General features: G+C 37.8%; 3 protein-coding genes and 1 long non-coding RNA gene across 8 annotated transcripts; 2 read left to right on the forward strand and 2 right to left on the reverse strand.

Annotated features, from left to right (window-relative positions):
* Positions 1-83: 83 nt before the first annotated feature.
* On the reverse strand, positions 84-2092 carry LOC140987561 (uncharacterized). Its single transcript, XM_073456116.1, has 3 exons — positions 1798-2092; positions 627-721; positions 84-525 (listed from the first exon to the last, which is right to left on the reverse strand). Exons 1-3 carry the CDS (start codon positions 1847-1849, stop codon positions 241-243), a joined length of 432 nt encoding a protein of 143 aa, XP_073312217.1. The 5' UTR covers positions 1850-2092; the 3' UTR covers positions 84-240.
* A 1835-nt stretch (positions 2093-3927) lies between these two features.
* Positions 3928-8406, reverse strand: LOC140987684 (uncharacterized). Its single transcript, XM_073456307.1, has 2 exons — positions 5860-8406; positions 3928-4442 (listed from the first exon to the last, which is right to left on the reverse strand). The coding sequence occupies exon 1, from the start codon at positions 8118-8120 to the stop codon at positions 6063-6065; it is 2058 nt and encodes a 685-aa protein (XP_073312408.1). The 5' UTR covers positions 8121-8406; the 3' UTR covers positions 3928-4442; positions 5860-6062.
* Positions 8407-8819: 413 nt separating this feature from the next.
* LOC140987104 (uncharacterized) lies at positions 8820-9438 on the forward strand. Its single transcript, XR_012177069.1, has 2 exons — positions 8820-9066; positions 9249-9438. It is a non-coding gene; the product is annotated as an uncharacterized lncRNA (long non-coding RNA).
* Positions 9439-13416: 3978 nt separating this feature from the next.
* LOC140987546 (uncharacterized) lies at positions 13417-22949 on the forward strand. Of its 5 annotated transcripts, none has more exons than XM_073456088.1 (9): positions 13417-13823; positions 14405-16581; positions 17134-18850; positions 19461-19807; positions 19891-20034; positions 20271-20473; positions 21369-21460; positions 21557-21656; positions 22149-22949. In XM_073456088.1, exons 1-8 carry the CDS (start codon positions 13658-13660, stop codon positions 21604-21606), a joined length of 4896 nt encoding a protein of 1631 aa, XP_073312189.1. In that variant the 5' UTR covers positions 13417-13657; the 3' UTR covers positions 21607-21656; positions 22149-22949. The 5 variants fall into 5 exon arrangements, with proteins under 5 accessions (XP_073312189.1, XP_073312191.1, XP_073312190.1 ...); XM_073456090.1 differs by having other exon boundaries at positions 21534-21656; positions 22149-22948; XM_073456089.1 differs by having other exon boundaries at positions 13418-13823; positions 19461-19804; positions 22149-22948.
* The last annotated feature ends 68 nt before the right edge of the window (positions 22950-23017 follow it).

Below are 23017 nucleotides of genomic sequence, written 5' to 3' on the forward strand. Positions count from 1 at the left end.
AAAAAAAAAAAAAAAAAAAAAAAAAAAAAAAAAAAAAAAAAAAAACAGAATTTGATCATTGAGATATTTGGCAAATTCAAAAGTTGAGAAAGAAAGAGTCTGACCATAACCTTGCAATGTAATCATCAGGAGACGGGAAATTAATGTGCACCAAAACAACCTCCTTATTGAAAGCAAAAATAGACTTTCAGACCCGAAATGCAAGAAACAATAAAGACTTAAAATTAGATAGCGAGAAATCTAACGAGGGCGTCGACTCTCAAACTGGGACTCATGACAATGGGGGTCAAGCCAATCCCTGGGACTCTTGGATGCAATCACGGGCATTTTTCCCGTACTGCCCACAAGCTCCCTTAAGTTGTCAACTTTATTCTCACGCCCAGTACCACTGTATCTCTTATCCGCTTCCTTGAGTTTCTGCTTAAACCTCTGCCTGTTGCCAGAGAAATTTCGCTCTTGCTGTTTTGCCTGAGATGGAGGAGCTCCGTGGGGTCCAAGGTAAATATTCTCTTCTTTTCTAGGTTGCTAAATCGTGACAGATAAATTTGAAATTCATTTCTGTTACATGAACTAAAAGCTAGCTAGCTTCCAAGTGTCTGAAGATTTTTAAACAAAAAAGTGTTTACCTGAGCTGACTGCTGAGAGTCTTCTACTGCTGGAGAAACGGTTACTCTATCAAGGACATCAATTCCCAAGCTTGGAATCACAAACCCATCAGTGTCTTGCAAATTGAACAAACCAATGGTTCAGTACAGAAAGATACAACAAAATACAAAATAGAACAAGCAACTTTCTAGTCTTTGCAAAGCGTCTATGAAAGGTTTTCAATCTTCACGCTCAACAATCAGAGGGAGTAATAATTCCTAATCCCAACCACTGAGGACAACAAAAATTCCAGGAAGACAACCCACTAAGTGATTGGACAACCACTCCTGCACCTTCCACGAGTGAACCGGGCACGAGGAACATAATATGGGCCTTCGGTTACATAAACCATACTGCTGCGAGACCAACAGAGTATATCCCTTCATTTTGCTAAACGATTATTGACTATTTTGCCACCTTTTGTACATGAAGCACCACGATCTCCAGATATATTCATAGATTCACCAGTTTACACGAGCAGCATAGGTAAAGCTTTTAAAAGGAGATCCCTTTATTTCACAATTCAGGGTTGTAGAGCAAAAGTTTCATAAAAAATTTGCTAAGCTCAAAAACACTCGAGGAATGTTGCTTCAACGCATTTTTACATTATAAAGCATCACACAAAGTCACAATGCGGCAAAGTTCTTGAAGCATAGATGACCTTAGTTTTATTTTATCAACCATTATTTTTCGAAATCACGAGATACATGATGCAAATAGATTCACAAACCAGAACCGTCCATCTAAAACCCATAATATATACAAAACGAGCCAACAGAAGTAGAGGAAATCAATATACCAGACTAAAGAAAATACAGCATTCGTTAGCTGGTATAACTTCAAGCACGATAATCGAAATTCCTGATTAATGAACTTAAAAAACTATCAAACTCGATCTCCAATATACTATCAAGGCACATACACAGACACGTGCCCACATATACATACACGCCAAAACATAAGCATACATACACACATAAATAAAACAAGTAAATACCCATACAACAAAATTTAGCAAGATCTTAAATTTAACTGAAAAACACTGATAAGCAAGCAGTTCAAATTATCCTAAACTATTCAAAATAGGTATTCGTCAGTTCAAAGATGACCAAAGTGGCAAAATACAAGAAAAATGCGAGTATGCGACAGTACCCCACTCATCTTCTTCAATAGCAGGAGTGGTCTGCACTGAAGACGGGTCCATGTAATGCTGCTGTTGATCATCTATTTCATTGACCACCAATAATATCTTCGCGCAATTCACCACCCTGGATCGTGGAAAAGTTTCAAGCTTCGCTCCGGAAACGAAAAAACTATGGAAATCGAATCTCTTATTGAGAAAGTACGATTACAATCCTGAACAAAACCCTAAACCTAGAAAAATATTAGGAAGCGTTAGCCCCTGGCAATAAACGCGGCGACTTAAAAGCGGTTTCAGTATTTTACATCGTGAAGTTTCTTTTGGGCTAAATTTAATTGGGACAGTGGGTTTCTAATATATAGATAAGGCCGACCTCAATTAGTGCGGCCCATTTTGGCCCAATTAAATCAGAGATGAACTATTCAGTCAATGATCACCAACGGTCACCGGAGCGAAGTATGTGAAATTACTTCAACTGGTGAGTTCTGAATTTTTAGATTTTAGGAACTGAATGTATGGCACTTTTTCTGTTTCTGCATTTCCTTTTTTCCCCTCTAATTTGGCTTCTTTTTGCTTGCTAAATTCAGCTAATGAATGTGATGTTTGGATCTTGCTAGTGCTTGTATTTCCTCTAAGGTGAAAGTATAGTAAGAGGGCTCGTACCGTTTATAATCTATTTAGTAAAATGATGCGTTTGTGCATTTTGCACGACTTTTTCAAAAATTGTGCAATGAATTTAAAGTCAGCAAAAGGATTTAGCTGAAGTCCCGGAGTTTCAGTTTAGAGAACAGATGGAGAAAAAGGATGAGGGAGACAAGAAAAATCACATTTCGAATTGAAATATGAGCCAAAAATTCCTGCGGCTCCCTCAATTGAGCGCTCTGTACTTGAACAACAATTATTTTGTTAGTTCTTTTCTTGTGTAGATACTTGTATTTAGCTTGTATTCTCTGTGACTTAGTAAGACTTCCAAGTAAAATTGAGGAAGTGAGTTTAGATCAGGAAAGAAACTAAGGGAAAACTCAAGTTTGGATCATATATTGACTTGCACTTGAAGGAACTACACACTTGATTCTAGATACCCTATTACTGGAGAGAAGGGTGCATACTGATGTAAATCTTTTAGCAAAAACTCTTCTTTGTTCCCTTCAACAGGGCTGCATATATATTCTCGAGTCATGTTCGTAAAAACCTGTGTTAAGGCACCAGAGTAATCATCGCATGTTTATTGAGTGTTTTCCACCTATATATCAGGCTCTAAGATGAATCACTTATAATACTGGTTTCTTGTTGCACTTCTTTACTCTATTTATTCTGATTTTGGAGATACAATGCTTACCTTGACGCTCTGCTAGGTAAAATCGATCGCCCTCCAGATAAAATCTTGCTTTTCCGTTGTTTTGTTTTCAGGAGGACTTAAATTGCAAAGTCGATCAAATTTTGGTGGCGCCTCATGAAATTCCTATCAAATTTGCTTGATGAAAAAACCAGGTTACATAAAAGTTGCTTGTTTTTTCTTGCGATGTCATGAAATACTCGGCCTAAGTACCATTTTGTTTTTATTGGTACTCTGTCAAGGTTGAATTTGTTCAATCGCAGCTAGGTCCATAGCAGGATAAAGTCTTAGTATCTTGGGAATAACTTCTAGGACATACGAGTCATCATCCATAGCTTTCTTATGCAATGAATGGTAGTTCAACCATTCGATATTTCACCAATATATAGACTTAAATATTTGTTCTCCAGAACTTTTTGTTTTTGAAGTTATTACAGAAGCATTTAATGTTTATATTTTATAAAAAAATAAATATTAATCTTTGTGTAAATTTTTTGTTTCGATGATGAGAAAATACTTTGGGCAAAAAGGTGATGGTGGAAAACTACCAATCTTTTTTTCCCATTCAAGTGAGAGCGCTCATGAATAATATAAACACGAATTGGGCAGCAGAAGATTAACGTCAAGCACAGAAGTTCAAAGAAAAGTAACTGAGACCATTCACAGAACCATACTACCCAGAAAAAAACCAGCAAACGTTACCAGGTAAACCTAAAGATCTTGATGATTTTTCGATCACAAAATAAAATCAGGTTAGCATCCGAATGCAAGTCACAAAAGAAGCAGCAAAGTAAAAACAAAGAACTGCGATCCAAGATTTGTCGATTTACGAACAATAAATATGTGCATATACAACTTTGAACAAAAACAACATTCTTTGTGATATATACAAGCGTGATTTGACTGTACAAAATTCTGGAATTACAGAACGTGGTTAGTATTCTACATCATCTTGGTAAAATAGCAGTAAATTAACATGATACACCCAGCCAAAAATCATGGGGGTAAAGAATTACATGAAAATAAAACAAAAAAGGGGTGTAAATGATAACATCCTGTGACTTTAAATCTAACACATCAAATCCATACAGTAACATTCTCAAATTCCAGCGTCTCACACGCGCTTCAGAATTTTAGTCCATTCAATGGCCATATTTAACATAAAAACATATTTAGAGTCCAGTAACTGAAATAAAAGGTTCCGCAAGCAAATCGATTCCAGTGAAGACCGTGCCATCTCATCCTCCCTTAACTAGAAGTTTCATGCACTATCCGCTATGCAAGAATCCAGACTTCAAATGAAAAAGGATATCCTTCCAGCTAACATCAAAAGAAAAATGTGAGACAAAAAATTGCAATACCGCGCGCATAATCTAATTATAAACTCATATCTGTAACAAAGTTATATAGATAATAATCAGATTGTCAATAAACTCCATCCCAATGTCAGAGAGGAAATCTCCATATCGATTGCATAAAATGCACCAAGTGAATTGTAGTATATCATCAGAATATGGTGGCTGAGAAATATAATGGACAACCAAAACATTGCAATACAAAATAAGTTGAGATTTCAGATAAGCTCGATCAATCCAGAGGAATGCCGGATTTAACAGTGAAAAACTAAAACCTCATTCTACAGATTGGAGAAAAATATATGTATGTGTGCTTCGAATGTACTACCAAATAATTGTATGACTACTTTACAACGTCCACCAGAATATTTTGTTTCTCTTTTTAACCATACATATAGCTTATCGAAAGGTAGCGGAAGGGTCGATGTACTGCATCCAGATCCCTTGGGTGCAGTAATATCATATTTTTACCATCATTACAAGTGGGTGAAGAAGAGAAAATTTTGAAAAATAACCTTGGTCAAACTAATTTTTTGAAAAATAACCTCCAAGTGTATTCAAATACACTTGAGAGGGTTAGTTTCTTTTTTAAAAAAAAAAGAGTTTGGCAAGGTTATTTGCTAACGATCCTGTGAAGAATACAGCGGAAGGGTGTGAATCAAAAAGAACATGTCTTACATATAGAGCCTACAGAGTTGAAGACAACAGAAATAACTATTATCGATGTTGGTGATTACTTTATAATCATGTCAGGTAGGTCATTCAAAAACTTTCAGATCACTGAGTACTCATGCAGCAAGTGTTAACAAAGGTGCCAACACCACTTCCATGTTCATGCACCTGAATTAATCTAAAAAACACACTAAAATTACCATGAAGTATCTTATAAACCACCGCTACAATCCCAATCTCAGAACATACAGCTGCCTCAACAGGGATCTCTGGACTACAAAAACATCATCTCCAAAAAAAGTTCACTCGTGAATCTTGATTTCATTAGTCGAGCAAATAGTTGTCCACTGCCCAATGTTAAAATTTCCCTTCCTTTTCCCTTTCATATGGTACAACCTATGCCAACCTCCATTTCCAACACACTAAGGCGTTAATCCCAAGGCTAGTAAACCAACTATTTGTGGCAAAAGGTAATGATGGCAGATGAATCTTTTTCAGCACATAGGAAAGAAAAGGCATTTATGCGCCAGAAGAGCTACTTATTGGAGTACTATAAATGAGGTAAACGAAAAATATAGAAGGGCTATAGTTAAATGTGAGGCAAACAAACAACCTCTACTAAGCCAGACCAAAAAATGGAACAGATGAAAATATTTACAAATTGTTCCAACTAGTATATTGAAAGAGAATGCTGAAGAGTAAAAACTTACTTGACCCTAGGATAAGCATAGCCCTTGAAAGGAATCTCAGAACATTGAAGTAAGGAAGTTATCAACAACCACCTTTGTTCGTTGAAGTCAGGCATTCCATGAAAAAGCTAGCAAATGCTTGGAGAGATCGCAGCTAACAACATTTATTTAGGGTTCAATCATATTTTTAGACTAAATCTCAAGAAATCCTGCAGCAAATTGAGTCACTCAGAGGTGAGGCGACGCCTTTTCCCATATTCAGCATCCCTTGATCTTGATCTATGCTCGTCCTCGTGTGCTAATTTTGACTTGCTATGAGCCCTTGATGATCTTCCCCTGTCCCATTCATTTTCACGTTCAGCCTCTCGATTTCTGTACCTATGATGATCCGAATATCGCTCCCTATCTTCTCTGGTGCGTTCTCGCTCCCGATCATGATCACGGTCTTGAGATAGTTCACGATCACGGTCACTCTCCCTTTCCCTGTCTCTTCCAACATCTCTGTCATCACGGTGCCTTCTATCAGACCAATCAATATCACGTCCCATATCTTTCTCTCTGGGCACATCTCTGTCATACCCACCTCCTCTATCATCCCGGTACCTTCTCTCAGAAGAGCCAGACCAGTCCCTTTCTGACCCCCTGTCTTTTTCTTTCATTGCATTTGGCCATGGCCCTCTCTCTTGACTTCCTTCTCCATACTGATGCTCAGATGCAGCTTCTTCCCCATAGCTAGACTCTCGAACCCTCCCTCCAGGATCTTCACCTGCCCATCCTCCAATATTCGGATCTGACCACATCATCATATTTGGCCCCTCGACACCAGGATTAGGCATCATACCCATGCCATTTATGGGCATTCCCCTCCCAAAGAATGCAGGGTTAACATGGGGAGCAACACCAGGTAAACCAACATTTCCAAGAGGTCCAAATGAAGACATCATTCCAGAAAAGGGTGCTGCAGGAGCACCAGGAAAGCCCCCATAACTACCCATTCGGCCCATTGGACCTCCAAAAGCAGGATCAAAACCTTGACCCATCATTGCTTGAGGATGCAACATTGGAGGCGTGGCACCAATCCCCTGCACAAATCCATTACCATTACCCACTAGGCCACGAACACCCATTCCACCAGTCCGACCCCTCATGTGGCCCATTGGGCCCCTATTTCCCATCCCCCCTTGAGAATTGCCTCTACCCCAATTTCCTCTACCAAAACCTCGGCCATTATTATCACCACCTATATTACCACTGCCGCCGCCGCCGCCGCCTTGATTATTGCCACCAACACCAATGGGTCTGTTGGGCATATCCCCAGGCCCTCTCCGTGGTTGATTAACAGCCGTCTGTCCCATCTGTTGGTTCCTGTTGACCTGAGCTTCGCCCATTCTTTTGACAGTATATGGTGAGGCATATGCAACAACACAAGGTCGACCATTGAAAAGGTGTCCATTCATCCCTTCCTTGCATGCAGTGGCTGCTGCAGGATCATAAAACTCAACTTGACAATATCCTTTCGACTTCCCACTGGCTCTCTCATCAAAGAACTTCACCTCCCTCACTGGTCCATACTTGCACAGTTCCAACTCCAGCTCAGTATCTGTTGTCCACCAATGCAGGTCTCCAATATAAAGAGTAGCCCCAGCCCCCCCAGCCCCACCCCCAACATCACCTCCAAACATGTTTCCGCCAGTTCCATTGGCATTCCCAGTAATTCCAACATTCACAATATTTTCCGTGTTAGCAACACGGGGCTGATGGTGCTGAACCATCTGTTGATTATTCATGACACTGTTATTCACCATCTGCTCCACATCAACTGCTTTATTTGATGACTGCCCTAGCTCAAGCCTTAATCCACCACCACCTGGAGGTGCTCCGGTACCTCTACCAACTCCAACATTACTAGCATTAATATTTCCACCAAACCCCACATTCTGATACCCTTCTACCCCACTATGAACCCTAGAAGTATCCCTCTCATCTAGTAAGTTCATACCTACATTCTCCACTACCGGCTGATGCGGAAGAGAGGTCGAGGTCGTCGACTTTTCTTTGTTCTCCGGAACTTGTTCAATCGTTTGCCCTATGTTATCCTCGTTCTTCCGAAGAGACTGCATGAAGTTCTCGCCAACATTAACATCGTTGTAGAGATCTTCGTAGTCATCGTCCTCCTCACCCATAAAACCCTCATCGGCCACCGCGGAGATCGCTTCGTTCCGATGAAACTGCTCGTTCGGATCTCCAACATAAACACTGCCTCTATCTTCATTTTCATCCATGAATGACTAAAATTAGGGTTAAATTCAGGGCTATTTTTATAAATATTTTAAGATCAAATCCCTGGAACAAAATCTGGAAGCATAGAGGGAAAAAATATATTTTGATCGAAGGATCTTACCGGAAAGTGATACCTTTTCCTTCCAATTTTGAACTACAGAAACCCTAATCTCGAGGTCGCGATTGACAGGGGATAAAACTGAAGGCACTTTATGACTATACCATAATGCACAACTAACGTGTCCTTGTGGTGCGTATAACACTATCCTACTACCTACCACATGCGGGGTGCATTCATCCCCATTTTGTTCGTTCCATTTATATGGTAACTATTTTTATACATTTGATATGATTTTTTATCTACTTAACATTTGATAAATCAAGTTCACTTATTCAATCATAATATATATATGAGTTGTCATGGTTCATCACTACGGCACATATCATATGTTGAGTGGAAGAAAACACTACCGAACAGCATCTATAAGACCATAGATCCCACTCCATTTTATTATTAGCAGCGTCAAGCTTTTTTTTTAATTCAAATTATTTAATATGTTGTGGCCCCAATATTTTTTCTTCCAGCAGGTTAATCTGAATTTTTTTGTCAAAATACTTTTATATGTTTGACAAGTGTGATGAATTTACAAGAATTTAGATTTATTGAAAAAGATATTTAAATNTATATCTTATATGTTTTTTTAAATAATTGTTAGATAAATATTTACACTTTAACTCTTATTTTTTGCAGGTAAATATTATTTAGTTGATGCAGGTTATCCTACTTTCAAAGGCTTTATGGGACCGTATAAAGATACTAGATATCATTTACCTCAATTTCGATTGGCTCCAAAGTTCAGATCAAAAAATGAAGTATTTAATTATCATCATTCCAGTTTAAGGACGGTTATTGAAAGAACATTTGGAGTGTGCAAAGCACGATGGAAGGTATTACAAAATATGCCCACATTTTGTCTAGATACTCAATTTAAAATTATAGTGGCATGTTTTGCTTTACACAATTTCATAAGGCGATACGATGCGGCTGGAGATATTCTTGAACAACTCGAAAATATTGATGATTTACAAGAAATCGAGCAAGATGGTGAAAATGTTTATGTCCATGACAGAGGTACGAGATGGCAAGAGCCAACACAAGAAAATATTACGGAAATGAAAGAATTGAGAGATGACATAAGAAATTCACTGCCAATACAAGGTCGACATTGAACTATTAGTTTTTATTTAAATAAATTAAAGTAGAATGTAAACATTAACCATTGTTATTAACAATTGTTTTTATGGTTTTTAAGATTTCAATATTTTATTGTTTTGGTATGGATTTAATTATTTATATTTATACATCACACTTGTTTAGAAATCCGTTATAAAATATATATATAAATTAATGAGTTAAAAAACCACTTTAATGATATGTATCCAAACACATTTATTAATTTAAAAAGTGCTTTTTATCTATTCATCCAAACACAATATTAACACAACTTTTATTTAAAAAAGCACTTTTAAAAGCCAACTTAAAAAAGCACTTTTTTAATTAAAAAACTTTTGATACCAAACGGGCCCTATTTCTTCTTCACGTTTGGTAGATCAATTCAGAATCTTCAATGCACAAGTGAACTAAGAAACCATTCAACGAACAAAAGAATCAAGAAATATGAATGCGAATGATCTACGGAAATATCACTTTATCGAAACGATTTCTCAATCACTCTGGTTTACAGACTTGATCTCTAGATCAATCTCAACACTCTTGATTGACTTGCGCTTCTTGATTACTCCTGGAGTTTGTGGCAAAATAGAAATGACGTAGTCTAGAATGCAGAGAAATAAAGCAGCAAGTGTACTTTTTATCTCAGCCATGGACCTTCGATGGCAGTGGTAGGAAGCTCATCAATCCTGCCTGCTCAATTATCTTTCTCAAAGACAACCACATCCTACTCGGTGGAGTATCCCACCAACAGATTATCTGAAATATATATAAAAAAAACTTTACTGGAGACGTCACATATCTCCGGTAAAGTCTGCTGTTCCTTCCTATATAGGATTTGCGTATTCGTTTATTTCTCATATGCTTGTTACATCAATGGAATGTAATCCATTTAATTCCATTGAATTTATTAGAATGGATCATAATTGATTAGTCGATGTTTAAGGTTCTAGTCTATGAATCACTACATTTTCTAGCTCATAATAGAATAAAAATATGATAGAACCCTAATTATATCTCATTAGATTTGCAGTAGGTCATATTTGAAACAAATTATAAATCCCGATAGTCGATGTTATTTTTTAAATTTGATGGATCACATCGAGTTTGAATCAATTATCATGTAATGGAATGTTGTTTTTTCTTTCACAAGAATAAATTTACCAAGTTTGGTTTGTTAGACAACAAGTAAATGTGGTAGCTCATACACTTTATAGAGCAGTTGATTATTATGCTAGTCTTTGTGTTTATTAGTTTTTTTTTTTTTGACGAGAAAAATGCATTCATTCAATAACAGATTGGTTAAGGTACATATTCATAAGTGCACCAATACACATAGGTGTTTCTGACCAAACGCAAGGACTAGCGTAAAAATGAGAATGCTTAGCTAACACATGTGCAATCTCGTTTGCCTGTCTACGGGTAAAATGAACCGAAAAGCCTGGGTTTGTAGCTACTATGTCTCTACATCTGCCCATTATGCCTCCAAACTCCGTTATGTCGGCAACTGATTCCGTCATAGCATTGTATACTGTTAGCGCGTCCACTTCAAAGAGAACCTTTGGATAGTTCGAGTTGCGGATCCAAGACAGAGCTTCCAGCAGTCCTATTGCTTCTCCTTCTCTGACACAACAGAGTCCTTTGATCAAGTTAGTTCTGGCCATAAGAAATCTTCCCTCTTCATTTCGCACCACCATACTTATCCCGGCAGATTTTATGTCATCAAAAAAGGCTGCGTCAATATTACATTTGACAGTACCACTAGGGGGTGGTGTCCAAATACCATGCTGTTTCCTTGTGCTTGCGTCATGTACTTCTTTGTTGCTCTTTGCTATTGATATCCAGTCGTAAAGAAAACTCATAGCTGTGACTACCATTCTATTTGGGGTATCTAGGTGGTTGGTCCATAATGCGGAATTCCTTTGTTTCCAGATAGCCCATAGGATAGTTACGAACTTTCTCAAGTCTGCTCCGCTAAGGTCTTGGATGATCTTGAATAACCACTGTGTGAAGCCTTCTGCTACTTCGGCTTGGGTTTCCACTACCTGATTCAGCTTCGCATTGGCCCAACATTCACTTGCGTATGGGCAGGTAATAAACGTATGCCATGAAGTCTCCATGTCCTTGTTGCACAACACGCATAAAGCTGACACTTGAATTCCTCGTTTCTGCAGGCTAATGCGATTAGGAAGACACTTTCTACAAGCTCGCCAGAGGAAGCTTTTAATCTTTGGAGGGACGTCCACCTTCCAGATGGCCTTCCAGTTTCCTTGTATTTTTCTTGATTCAAGATTCTCATCCAAGCTCATAGCCACATGGTAGCCTGACTTCACTGTGTAAGCCCCATTCTTGCTGAAATGCCAAATTCACTTATCTTGGATTTGTATATGTACTAGTGGGATTTCCGTGATTTCTTTAGTGTCCCTGACGTCAAAGATAGATTCAATGATTTCATGATCCCATTCTCGTGAGCCCGGCACCATCAAATCTTGCACTGTCCAGTCATGCAACTCCGGGATCATAGCTTTTTCCACAAAAAAATTTGAGGAATCACGAAGCCACGGGTCCTTCCAAATGTTGATGTGACTACCATCACCAATCCTCCATCTATAGCCTCTCTTTAACACTACTTGGGAAGCCACAATGCTACGCCAAGCAAAACTTGGATTATGCCCGAGATTGGCATTTAAGAAATCCCCTCTTGGGTAGTATTTAGCTTTGTAGATACGACATATTGTAGCATTAGGATCACTCAGTAGTTTCCATCCTTGTTTTCCCAGCATTGCCAAGTTAAAACCATAGAAGTCTCTGAAGCCCATTCCGCTAAATTCTTTTGGGACGCACAACTTTTCCCATCGAAGCCAGTTCAGCCCTTTGGTTGCGTTATTCTTCCTGCCCCACCAGAATGAGTTGATCATCCTCTGTATTTCTTCCCCCAATGAGGGGGGAAGGAGGAAAGTAGACATGCAGAAAGTTGGTATTGCTTGAGCCACTGATTTGATGAGAATCTCACACCCAGCTCTTGACAGTGGCTTCGTTCTCCATCCTTGTAAGCGTGCCCATACTCTGTCTTTAAGGTAAGCAAAAATCTGTTTTTTCTTCCTTCCAATCAACGAAGGGAGACCAAGATATCGGCTTGTGTCCAATCCTGTCGAGACTCCCAAGAGATCTGATATAACTGCCTTTTCATTGTTGGGGACATTACCACTGTACATGATGCCAGATTTTGAGAGATTTATTGCCTGGCCCGAAGCTTTCTCATATCTTTCAATGATGTTCTTCACATACTTCCCCTCAGTAGCATTGGCTTGGAAGAAAAGCATACTGTCATCGGCGAAAAAGAGGTGACTTATTGATGGAGCTCCTCGACAAACTTTAATCCCATGAATGTGTCCTAGTCTTTCAGCATTCCGGATGAGCGCCGATAGTCCTTCAGTGCATATAATAAAGAGATATGGTGATAGAGGGTCCCCTTGACGAAGCCCGCGGTGTGGTGTCATAAGTTCCATAGCCTGCCCATTAACAATAAAAGAGTATTTGACAGTAGTAACACATAATTTCATATATTGGATCCATTTCGGTGCAAAACCAAGTTTTTCCATGATCCAAAGGAGGTAGGCCCAGTCGATACGGTCATATGCTTTTGAGATGTCAATCTTGATAGCCGCATCTCCTGTTTTCCTTCGAGATTTTCTTTTCATGTGACAGATGATTTCAAAAGCGATTTGAACATTATCTGTTATAAAAAAAACTAACTATTTATTGATTTTTTAATTGAAAATAATACAAAATATACACAATATGTTTATATTCAGTCCTCAAAATAATATATTTTTAAAAATGTTTTCGTAAAATTGTTGGAAATAAACCAAGTGGTGACATATTTATGGTAAAATAAATAAATGGAGGAGGCACACTGAGGATATTAAAGAGGTACTTGGACAAAGCCCATAAGGCCCGTGATAAAGCCACCTCAAACATGGACCCATAATATGCTATATTGTATGGGCCGGATCAATCCCCCCGCTAACCCGGTTTATTGATTTTACCGTGTTTCCGTACGTTGCCAGTCAAGTCGGGTTTTGTCCATTTCCTCGGAGCATTTAAAATCCAATTTGAAATTCCCATCGGCGCTCGAGGATATGTGATATCCAACGTTCACTCAACGGTCGCACACAGTGCACACACACACCCACACTTTCACGATCTTCTCCGAAACAATTTGGAGTAATAATTGCTTTAACTAGATCTGTCTGGTCGGTGAAAAGATTTTCTGTAATCGTTCGGCGTGCCGTGGAAGGTGTGACAATGGAGAAGCTGTTCGTGCAGATATTCGAGCGGAAGAACCGAATAATAGAACAAGTGAAGCAACAGACGGAGTTGTATAACCAGAAACTGGCCTCTAAACTCCTGATTGAAGGAATCACTCCTCCGTCTTGGCTTTGGAGCCCTACCGGCTCTTCCGACTCTAAAGGTATTCCCGAAAGATCGATTATAGGGTTTCGATCGATTTGGGGCTGTGAATTTGGTTCATAATATGGCTGGTCGGTTCCCTTTTCCAAAATTTTATTCTTCAACTTATTTGATTACTTTAATCGTTCAACGTAAAATAGGAGAATAAAATTTTCACAAGACAAATACATCTGATGTCGATGGTTTTTTCCCTCTTCAGTAATGACATTGCGAAAGGAGAGTAGTTATAGTAACTTCAGAGCAAAATGTAGCATACACTGTGTCGTACATATTATTTGGGTGATTGTGCTTCTCGTTATATTCTTTTCATAAACGTTGTTGCTTGAATAAATCTGATGACAACAGAACTCTTTCAGTTTGCAATTGTTTACTCCAATTTCAACTTGTTCTACCTTACCTTTGCAGATTTTTCCTTTTCCATAAGTCAACTTAAACTTGGAATTTGATAAGGAATACATCGCTAGTCAAATGGTTACTAATTATGAAATTTGCTGACTTCTTAACGTGGAAAACATACACGAATTTTGAGTTAATTGACCTGTTAACGGCATGTCATTGTATATGATTATTGCTTCCTTGCAGAACTGAACAAGGAAGACCTGATCTCTAAACTTCTTGGCCAATATACACTAGACTCAATCCGTTGCTCCACTGAACAGTACCCTTTGTACGATAAGCCATTCATCTCAGGAGCTAAGCGAGAATTTTCTGATGGATTTCTCAAGGATACTCTTGATAATTGTCCTAATGGACAACGTAGATCAGTAACCAGAGGCGACACAGATGCTGGTTGTTCCCAAAATTGTGCTCCTGAGCTAGACTTTAGTATTACATCACCTAAGGATCAGACAACTGGAGGGTTCATGAATATTGCTAATGCACCAGATCAGTCTGTGGCTAGAATCCAGAGATCTAAGTCTAGACAAAAGGCTCCTGAGCTAGACTTTAGTATTACATCACCTAAGGATCAGACAATTGGAGTGTTCTTGAATATTTCTAATGCACCGGATCAGTCTGTTGCTAGAATTCAGAGATCTAAGTCTGGACTAAAGGCTCCTGAGCTAGACTTTAATAATACATCACCTAAGGATCAGACAACTGGAGGGTTCTTGAATATTTCTAATGCACCAGATCAGTCTGTGGCTAGAATTCAGAGATCTAAGTCTAGGCAAAAGGCTCTGGTGCTTCGTAACAGTGCAAATGCAGTAGCAGAGAGTGCATTAGATCATGAAAGCATCAGTGGTATTCTTTCAAGCGGGATTAGATTGTCTATTTCTTCTTCCAAGCAAACAGGTAATGAAAATGAACTTCCAGAATTGGTAGAACCCTGTGCATTCGGCAGTTCATGTTATGAAGACTTGGATTTGGACGAAGCAGCTTGCCGAAACAAAGACAATGGCATGGATTTGTACTCTGGCAGAATTACGAGGTCTAGAAGTCATGTCGAAATTCTAGGTTCTGGCCGAACTTCATTAGAATTAGGCCGCTCTCAAAATGATAGAAAAGATGTGTCATTTCATTGTGCTAACACGAGTAAAAGGAGCTCTTTGTGTACTTCCAGTAAAGTGGTGGCTGATTATCGTAATAGGCTGCTGCAGTCACCTCGATCTTCGGGTGCTTTTGGTCAAAATGACGAGGACATCAGATTTAGAGCAGGTTCTCTGAGCAAGGAAAAGGGAGAGGTTTATTCTGGCCAAATTTCTTCATTTCAAAGCTCTCATAGGCCTCAAAGTTGTGCTAGTGGTTCTTGGAAAGCAGATAGTTTTTCAAATGATGCTCAGAGAATGGTTGGTACCATAGTGGATTTTGGGGATGATTTACGTAAAAACCATGTCGATGGATCCCCGGTTAAGAAGAATATATTTTATGTTGGCCGTGTAGATAAGGACGGCCGAGGATCAATTTTAGAAGATGGCGAGAGTTGCAAAGAGAGTAGCAATATATCTGAGCCTGTACATTGCTCGAAAATTTCTTCTTGTGGGGGTGGCACGCTGTCAATATCCTCTCCTAGAAAGAATTCTGCCATAAATGATAAAGTTCAGAATTTTTCAGGTTGTCAAACTAGACCACCTTGGTGTGAAACCAAAGACATGCTTGATGATGTAAGAAATGTTGATTTTATGATGAACAACGAGCTTGTTGCGGACAATCTTATTAATCACTCTCTTAGTTCAGCGACTGGTGATGAACAGATAAGCGTTAGTTTAAGTTCAAATGGTGCTAAACAAAGAAGGCAGTTGGAATCTTTAGTGGCAAAGGACTCCAAAAATTGTTTTATGTCTGAGAAGATACAACAATTAGATTTTAGTGTAATTGAAGAGCAAAACTTGAAAACCTTCTCTTCTAGTTTAGGAAAGAAAGGGCCCGATAAGTCCCCAAAAAACGTGTCGGATCGTGATTTATTGCTTACCAAGGAAATTTCTAACTGCGGTTATAACCCTTCTTTGGGTGGGCAATCACCGGAGGATTCAGACGTCCGGAAAGATGTAGCAAAAGTTCATACAAACTCTTCCGAATGTGATATTCAGAAGCATGTTGACACCTGCACTGAAAAATATGTTTCTCTTATAAGTCAAAATACCACACCAAAGAGGCCTGGAGATAATATAGAGGGTGGGCATCGCAAATACCCTGAAGTTGAAGACGAGGCAGATATTATGATGTCAAAAATGGTGGAGACTCCTACTTTACAGTTTCATCCAATGGAACAATGTTGGGAACAGGGGTATGAAACCTCGGCAGAACAGGTCATTGAAGAGGTATGAAATTCATGTGAGCTCTTTGTCCAGTATAATCAACCTTTCTACCTATAAAATTGTAATGCATGTGGCCTATGTATTCAGACTGAGTGGGTCACAATCCTATGACAAGTGGAAGATTACTTGGCTGATGTCTTTGTAGTTAACTCATAACTCATTGACAGTTTCCCCTCTTTTTATCATATATTTTTGTTGATTATAGTTCTCTAGCTGGTGTCTTCTGAATTTCTGGGTATGATTTTAGTAAGCGGCTTACATATTCTTTATCAAATAAATTTGAGCTCCATCCCAAAGAAAGTTACCTTTGATTACCAGAAGTCATATATTTCAGCTAAATTTACCAATTGATGGAATTTTATATTAAACAAAAACTATTCCATTTTAATAAATATTTATTTCTACAAATTATTATATAATACTGTACCCCTAGCCTCTTTTTCGACAGGTGCATAAAATTATTGATACCTGTTTGTATATTTTCTTAGATTTCAGCTAATTTTCCCATGCTATGGACTTATTCTTTTGTGTTTCATATGCTGCTTCATTTGATAGGGTTATTGGATTGGTGAAGGCAGCCTTAAGAGCTCAGAAGTTTCACATGCTACTGGAAGCAAAGACGTTGGACAATCTTGTTTCCCCAAACTAGCCAATAACCCAGGTGAAGAGTCCCATGGTTTCTCAAGTGGACAATCAGAAATGGCAAATCCAATGTGTGTTGATCCTGACAAAATAGAGCAGTTTCCCGCACAGGTTTCTCAAATTTTATCACGCCTTACTGGTGTTGAAGATAATAGGTTAGTAACTAATTATGAAAGCACTAAACAAGGTGAGGACTTATTACTCGGGGGCAGATTTGAAATAGTCAGCATCGGATCATGGCCACAGCTGAAGAGGAGAAAGATCAAAGAGCTACAAGTGAATAGACTGACATCTTATCCAAGCTCGGTGAAACATGTTGGCACCACTCAACGAGATTCTCCAAATAGATATTTAAGGAACATAGAAATGGATGTAAACACTGATTTGAAAGATTTATTAGATAGGAAGATGAGTATCGATATAGAAATGGACCAGGATATGGATACAGATTGTATAAATACGGAAAATTTAACTCACACGATGAGAATGCTTCGAGCAAACAAATCTCCTCCGTCCGTGGATGGAGAGCAGTCAAAATGTTTGGTTCTTTCTCCAAAACATAAAGACCTGAACTTTGTTGCTGAATCGATGCCTGTGTTTGAGTCCAATGTAGAGATGCTAGCAGATAATGGTGACCTGCATTTTGCTGCGGATGGTGTTGATTTGGCCGGATTAAGGCTTTCCAGGATTGCAATAGAACGTGCTAGCATAATAGAAGAAATGTGCAGATCGGCTAGGCTGGATACACCCATGTCTTATTTATCATCTGCTTTAAATTTTCAAGGAACCTTAAACCCATTTCAATCTTTACCAAATGGTCTCCTTGAGCACATGAACCTGAAGACTTATTTGCCTTTAAATGTTAATGTCAACAAACAACTAGATTCTGGTAAGAGTCTTGTGAATGATACGGGAAGTACTCTCGAAAGGATTGAAAGGGTGCCATATTCTGTTAGTCTACCTTATTCTCGATCAAGATATGGTTGGAATTCAAGAATTCAACATGCATCTCCTGTTGGGAGTTTGTGGGAAAGGCTCTCATCACACACTGGAAGTTCAGAGAAGTGTTCGATTTCAAATCCAGAACTCACATGTTTCCCAATTGAGGAAGACCCTTGTATCAGTGAAGACAATAAAAGGGTAGATGATATTGTAGATGATGTCGAAGAAGAAACTGATTCATTATTGGCGTGTGATTGTAATGTGCGGCATCCACTTGAGGATTTGACAAACATGGGTTTAAATTCATCTGTATCAACTTTTGCAAAACGGAACATCTTGAGGGCAGATACTGTGGATGTTGTTGGCGGGACTCAAGATGATGTACAATGGAGTCTGAAAAATAAGTCTCGGTATGACATTGAGATGAGGGAAAATCAAGGATCCTTTTTGGGCAATGCCAAGAGAAAGAGCTACCAGACTTCACCAATTGATTATGACGGAACCAAAAAGGCCAAAGTATCAATTGATGAAAGTGTCAGCACACCAACTTTATCAAGTAAAACCAATTTGAAGAAACACGAGCAAAATATTTCATTGAAGGATTCTAAGAGGAATAACATTGTTTCAAATATTTGTTCATTTATACCACTGGTACAACAGACACAAGCTGCTGCTGCTGTATGTGCAGGTAGTTATTTTTTATTCCTTTTGTTGCTTGATATTTCTGACCCCACACTAACCCCACCCCTCAGTTTGATAAGAATTATTCTGGTTCATTTTTTAGTTATTGAGGAATTATAAGTCATGGGCTTAATTTTAGTTCTGTTTGACAAAATGTTCTTGTTCATCTAATATGCTTTTCTTGCCAAAGTTTACCAAGAGTTTGATTTTCCAGCAAGTGCATTTGGTCTTATGACCCTTATTCTTTGATTACATTTTTCTTTGCTGATTGACATGGTTTTAATTATCTCTTCATAGTTAGCTTGAATAAGCTTTGAACTTTTAAGATTGCTAGGATTCAGATGGATTTTGTTTTATATTTTTTGTGTTTTTGGCATTGGAAAAATTTTAGTGCAGAAAATTGATATTCAAAGATTTAGGAACTATTTGAAAATAAAGACTTTTTCTGAAATATTTTTGATTTTAAGTGTTGGTGGCTGAAATTATTAGCTGTACCTACTTTAGAACTATGGACAGCTTGCTTCAGTGTTTGAGGATGGGACTGAGGTGCATTTCTTTACTTTTTCAAAAAAGAAAAATTCCGTTTTATTTTTTTATGAACAATTTATAACTTTTAGGAAAAAGAGATATCAAGGTGAAAGCCCTGGAGGCTGCTGAGGCTGCAAAACGTCTAGAAGAAAAAAGAATGAATGAACGAAAGAATAGGAAGGAAGCTTTGAAGCTTGAACGTGCAAAATTGGAGGCAGAAAATTTGATAAAAATGGAACTTGAGAAGAAAAGGAAAGAATTGGAACGCAAGAAAAAAGATGCTGATGCGATTGCAAAGAAAAGGTTGAGAGAGGAAGAAGAAAGAAGGGAAAAGGAGACGAAAAGAACGCGGTTAGAAGCAAGGCTACGTCTGAGGGAAGAAGAAGAAAGAGGACATGCTGAGAAAGCTGGAAAAGAAAAACGGCAGACCAAAGTTGTGATTCTTCTGAGTAACTTTTTGGTGTTCTGTTTTGTTTTACTTTCTTCTACTTCAGCCTCGCATATTTATTGATAATCTAGGATGAGCAACTCAACAGCAAGAAGTCTTACAATGAGTTTAAGAAGGAGCAAAACCGTGGAGTCGTGAGAGGAGACGACATTGCTTCAAAAAAAACAGTCATTGAAGAATGTGGTGTTTCTGGTGATTCTTTTGAAGCTGGAAAGGTAGGATATTTTCACAACGAGATAATGGATATGTTTAGAAGCTAAATGTTTTCTATGCTGTTGCATATTCTTACATATACGAAACTATCACAGCCTATATGTTAAAGATCCTTGCCATTCGGTCCCTCACATCTAATTGTCAAAATATTGGATTTTGAAATCTGAAATGATCTTTCTGAAAGGATTGTATTAATCAATGAGACACTTAGGGAGTTATTTACATGCTAATTTTCCAGGCACTGCCCACAGATAGGGAGTTATTTTACATGCTAATTTTCCAGGCACTGCCCACAGTCGATAGATCAGCCAAAAACGAGGACTTGATAGTTCAGAAAAGGCAAGAAAAATCATATGAGATCTCTCCATATCAATGTTCAGAAGACGAAGATGAAGAAGATGAAGAGTTACCCACCAAAAAGTACATTCCATCATGGGCCAGGTGATTGACTCAGCTGTTTCTAAAACTTGGGTAGTATTTGGACAGAACATAAAACACTATAGTCTGTTGGCTTTGGAGGGAAATTAATTAGGAGTATTAAAGATTATTTTTTTGGTAAGGGCATGGAGAGGAAAAAGAAAATAGTAACAGATTTCTATTAGTAGCCCCAACTTGAAAATGTTAATGTTTTAGTAGCTTGATAACCCCTTTTTTGTGTGGGATTTGGATTATACATATGCTAAACATGTTTTCTTTCCTTCTTTGGGTTAAAGAATAAATAAGAAACAAATTCTGGCGTGCATTTAATAAAGGTGGCAGTTATGAATAAATACTTTTGTTTGATATTTTCTCTGAACACTCAATCCGATTCTAAATGTTTTGAAGATTGATTTTGGTTGTCCAATGAACAATGAAAACTTCTGGCTTTAAGGTCTTTGCTTTTCCCTCTTACTTCTGTAAAATCCCTAATCCCAACAGAGTGTAGTGGACACCATCTGTGTGTGATTCTTCTAGATTTGCTATTTTTATTTGTCCCTATACAATTGTTTACCTAATATTCAGAACTCTCAGCATATTTCATTTTCATTATGCTCTTCATCAAGTTAATGCTTAAGAAAGTTCATTACTTTAAAATTCCATGACCAGTAATTTCCTCTATAGGATAACTTCATAATATAGATGTAAAAAGTTTCGCTTGCTTAGCTTTTGTGCCTAGTCCAATGTCTTTTCGACACAAAGAGTGGCTCATCATATGACCTATTTATGTCAAGTGTTCAATGTATTGCATTTTGTTTGAAGCGTTTATTGGTGAAGACTGCAAAAACCTTCAAGTTTTACACGGCCACCGCTTTTATTCTAAGATTGAGGCATCTGAGGTTTTTTGGTCTTTCCACAGTAAAAGCTCTATGGGTCTGCTTTTACCCTTGCAGCGAAAAATGGAACCTGATTTGATATTTCATCCTGAAAGTTTTTGCCGCATGGATGAAGGTAAATGTCAATCCTAATTAGGTTATTTTGGCGAACAAGTTTGTTATTAAAGGTTGTGAATGTCATTGTTTAGTTCTCCTTCCTCGCAAGCTACAGCAGAGACAGATGGATGCATGAATCAAATTTTCCTGGCTGTTACGATCTAAACTTCATGGACGTCCAATGATATTCTTTTTCAAGCCATCTCTCACAACAGGTATTACTTAACTTTCTTTTACATTACCCTTATTTGGTTTTGTTTTTATGAAACTGTTCAATGGAAGGATAAATGATGACTAAAGAATTATTATGATAACTTAAGCTGCATCAATTTGGAAAATACATTAGGTCAAGTCATTAAACTGTTATATTTCCACAAAATTCGTTATATTTTTGCTGTGTTCCTGCTCTCAAACTACCACCGAACAAATAATCTGCCTTCAGAAAGTTTCGAACAACTAGTTTAAACTTTAAATGTCATACTTCTTCTAAGATTTGCAATGGAATACTTAGTGGTATCAACATTACCTCTTTCTCCCGACCTCCTTTACATCTCTATACATATATCATATATGTGCACGTTGAATGTATTGAACCATCCATATCATAATAGCAAATATATTTTCATGTTATTGGTGAATTTCTTCCTTGAAGGTTACAAATCTTGCTTTTGTTATTGCCCTTGATCTGTCCATCAAATGAATTGCAGGTACTTTTTTGTTTGGTTTGGATAGAAATTTCTGGCTAAAGGGGTTAATTCCACTTGACTGATATTTAGAGTGCAAAGGCATGTATATATATACTTCGTTTGGGTCGAAAGAATGTTACTTTTTTGGTAACAAATTTTTTATGCTCGATTCTACAATCACCATCTGTCCATATAAAGATGATAATAATAGCTTGTTGAATGCTGTACTTGATAGAAATGTGTCGTTGAATCCAAATTATTATTGTGAGTAATTGCAAGCAACTGCAATATTTGAGACTCAGTGTCTTTGAAAACTGAAGCAAACCATGGATAGGGTCCAAAAACATAAACGATACGAAAACTATACACATACACATGGCTGGAGACTTTCTGCTCGCCAAACGCACTGAAGTTGAGGCTTCATTTCTTCATTTCCTGTGTGCACGTGCCTATTTACTGTTTTGGAAATAGTACTTCACTTTGCATTTCGGATATATTAGGTGATACACATAGAAAAGATTACTTTAAATTTATTTTTGAAATGCTGACACACATGGGGTAGAATCCAATATTAGGTGGTTCGAGTGGGGAAACTTTCAACCATAAAAAAATTTTAAAAAAACTGAATTTTTTATTATTCTCTTAAAAATAATGTTTTTGTACTCTTTTAGCACCTAGGTACACTCATATGCATGTACATAATACGAAGTAGATCGATCTGAAGTAGAAATTGGCCGTTGGATTCACAAAATAGAAAATAAAGAGGAACTAGAAAATGAATTCTCAATCAAATCAATGCATTGACTTAAAATTATTGACAATGTATCTAAAAATTTCGCAAAATTCACCATTTTAATTTTTTTAGAAACCTTGAATAGGATATTTACTTA

This window comes from Primulina huaijiensis, chromosome 11, assembly GCF_012295235.1.
Source record: "Primulina huaijiensis isolate GDHJ02 chromosome 11, ASM1229523v2, whole genome shotgun sequence".
Taxonomy (NCBI): domain Eukaryota; kingdom Viridiplantae; phylum Streptophyta; class Magnoliopsida; order Lamiales; family Gesneriaceae; genus Primulina; species Primulina huaijiensis.

What these genes read in the sequence shown, in the direction of transcription:
- LOC140987561 (XM_073456116.1), bottom strand. Translation starts at nt 1,849, where the DNA reads ATGGACCCGTCTTCAGTGCAGACCACTCCTGCTATTGAAGAAGATGAG. An exon ending in TATTGAAGAAGATGAGTGGG is followed by an intron (nt 722 to 1,797) that starts GTACTGTCGCAT and finishes TCAATTTGCAAG; the next exon opens with ACACTGATGGGTTTGTGATT. An exon ending in ACTCTCAGCAGTCAGCTCAG is followed by an intron (nt 526 to 626) that starts GTAAACACTTTT and finishes GTCACGATTTAG; the next exon opens with CAACCTAGAAAAGAAGAGAA.
- LOC140987684 (XM_073456307.1), bottom strand. Translation starts at nt 8,120, where the DNA reads ATGGATGAAAATGAAGATAGAGGCAGTGTTTATGTTGGAGATCCGAAC.
- LOC140987546 (XM_073456088.1), top strand. Translation starts at nt 13,658, where the DNA reads ATGGAGAAGCTGTTCGTGCAGATATTCGAGCGGAAGAACCGAATAATA. An exon ending in AAAAACGGCAGACCAAAGTT is followed by an intron (nt 19,808 to 19,890) that starts GTGATTCTTCTG and finishes TTGATAATCTAG; the next exon opens with GATGAGCAACTCAACAGCAA. An exon ending in TTTTTGCCGCATGGATGAAG is followed by an intron (nt 21,461 to 21,556) that starts GTAAATGTCAAT and finishes CGCAAGCTACAG; the next exon opens with CAGAGACAGATGGATGCATG.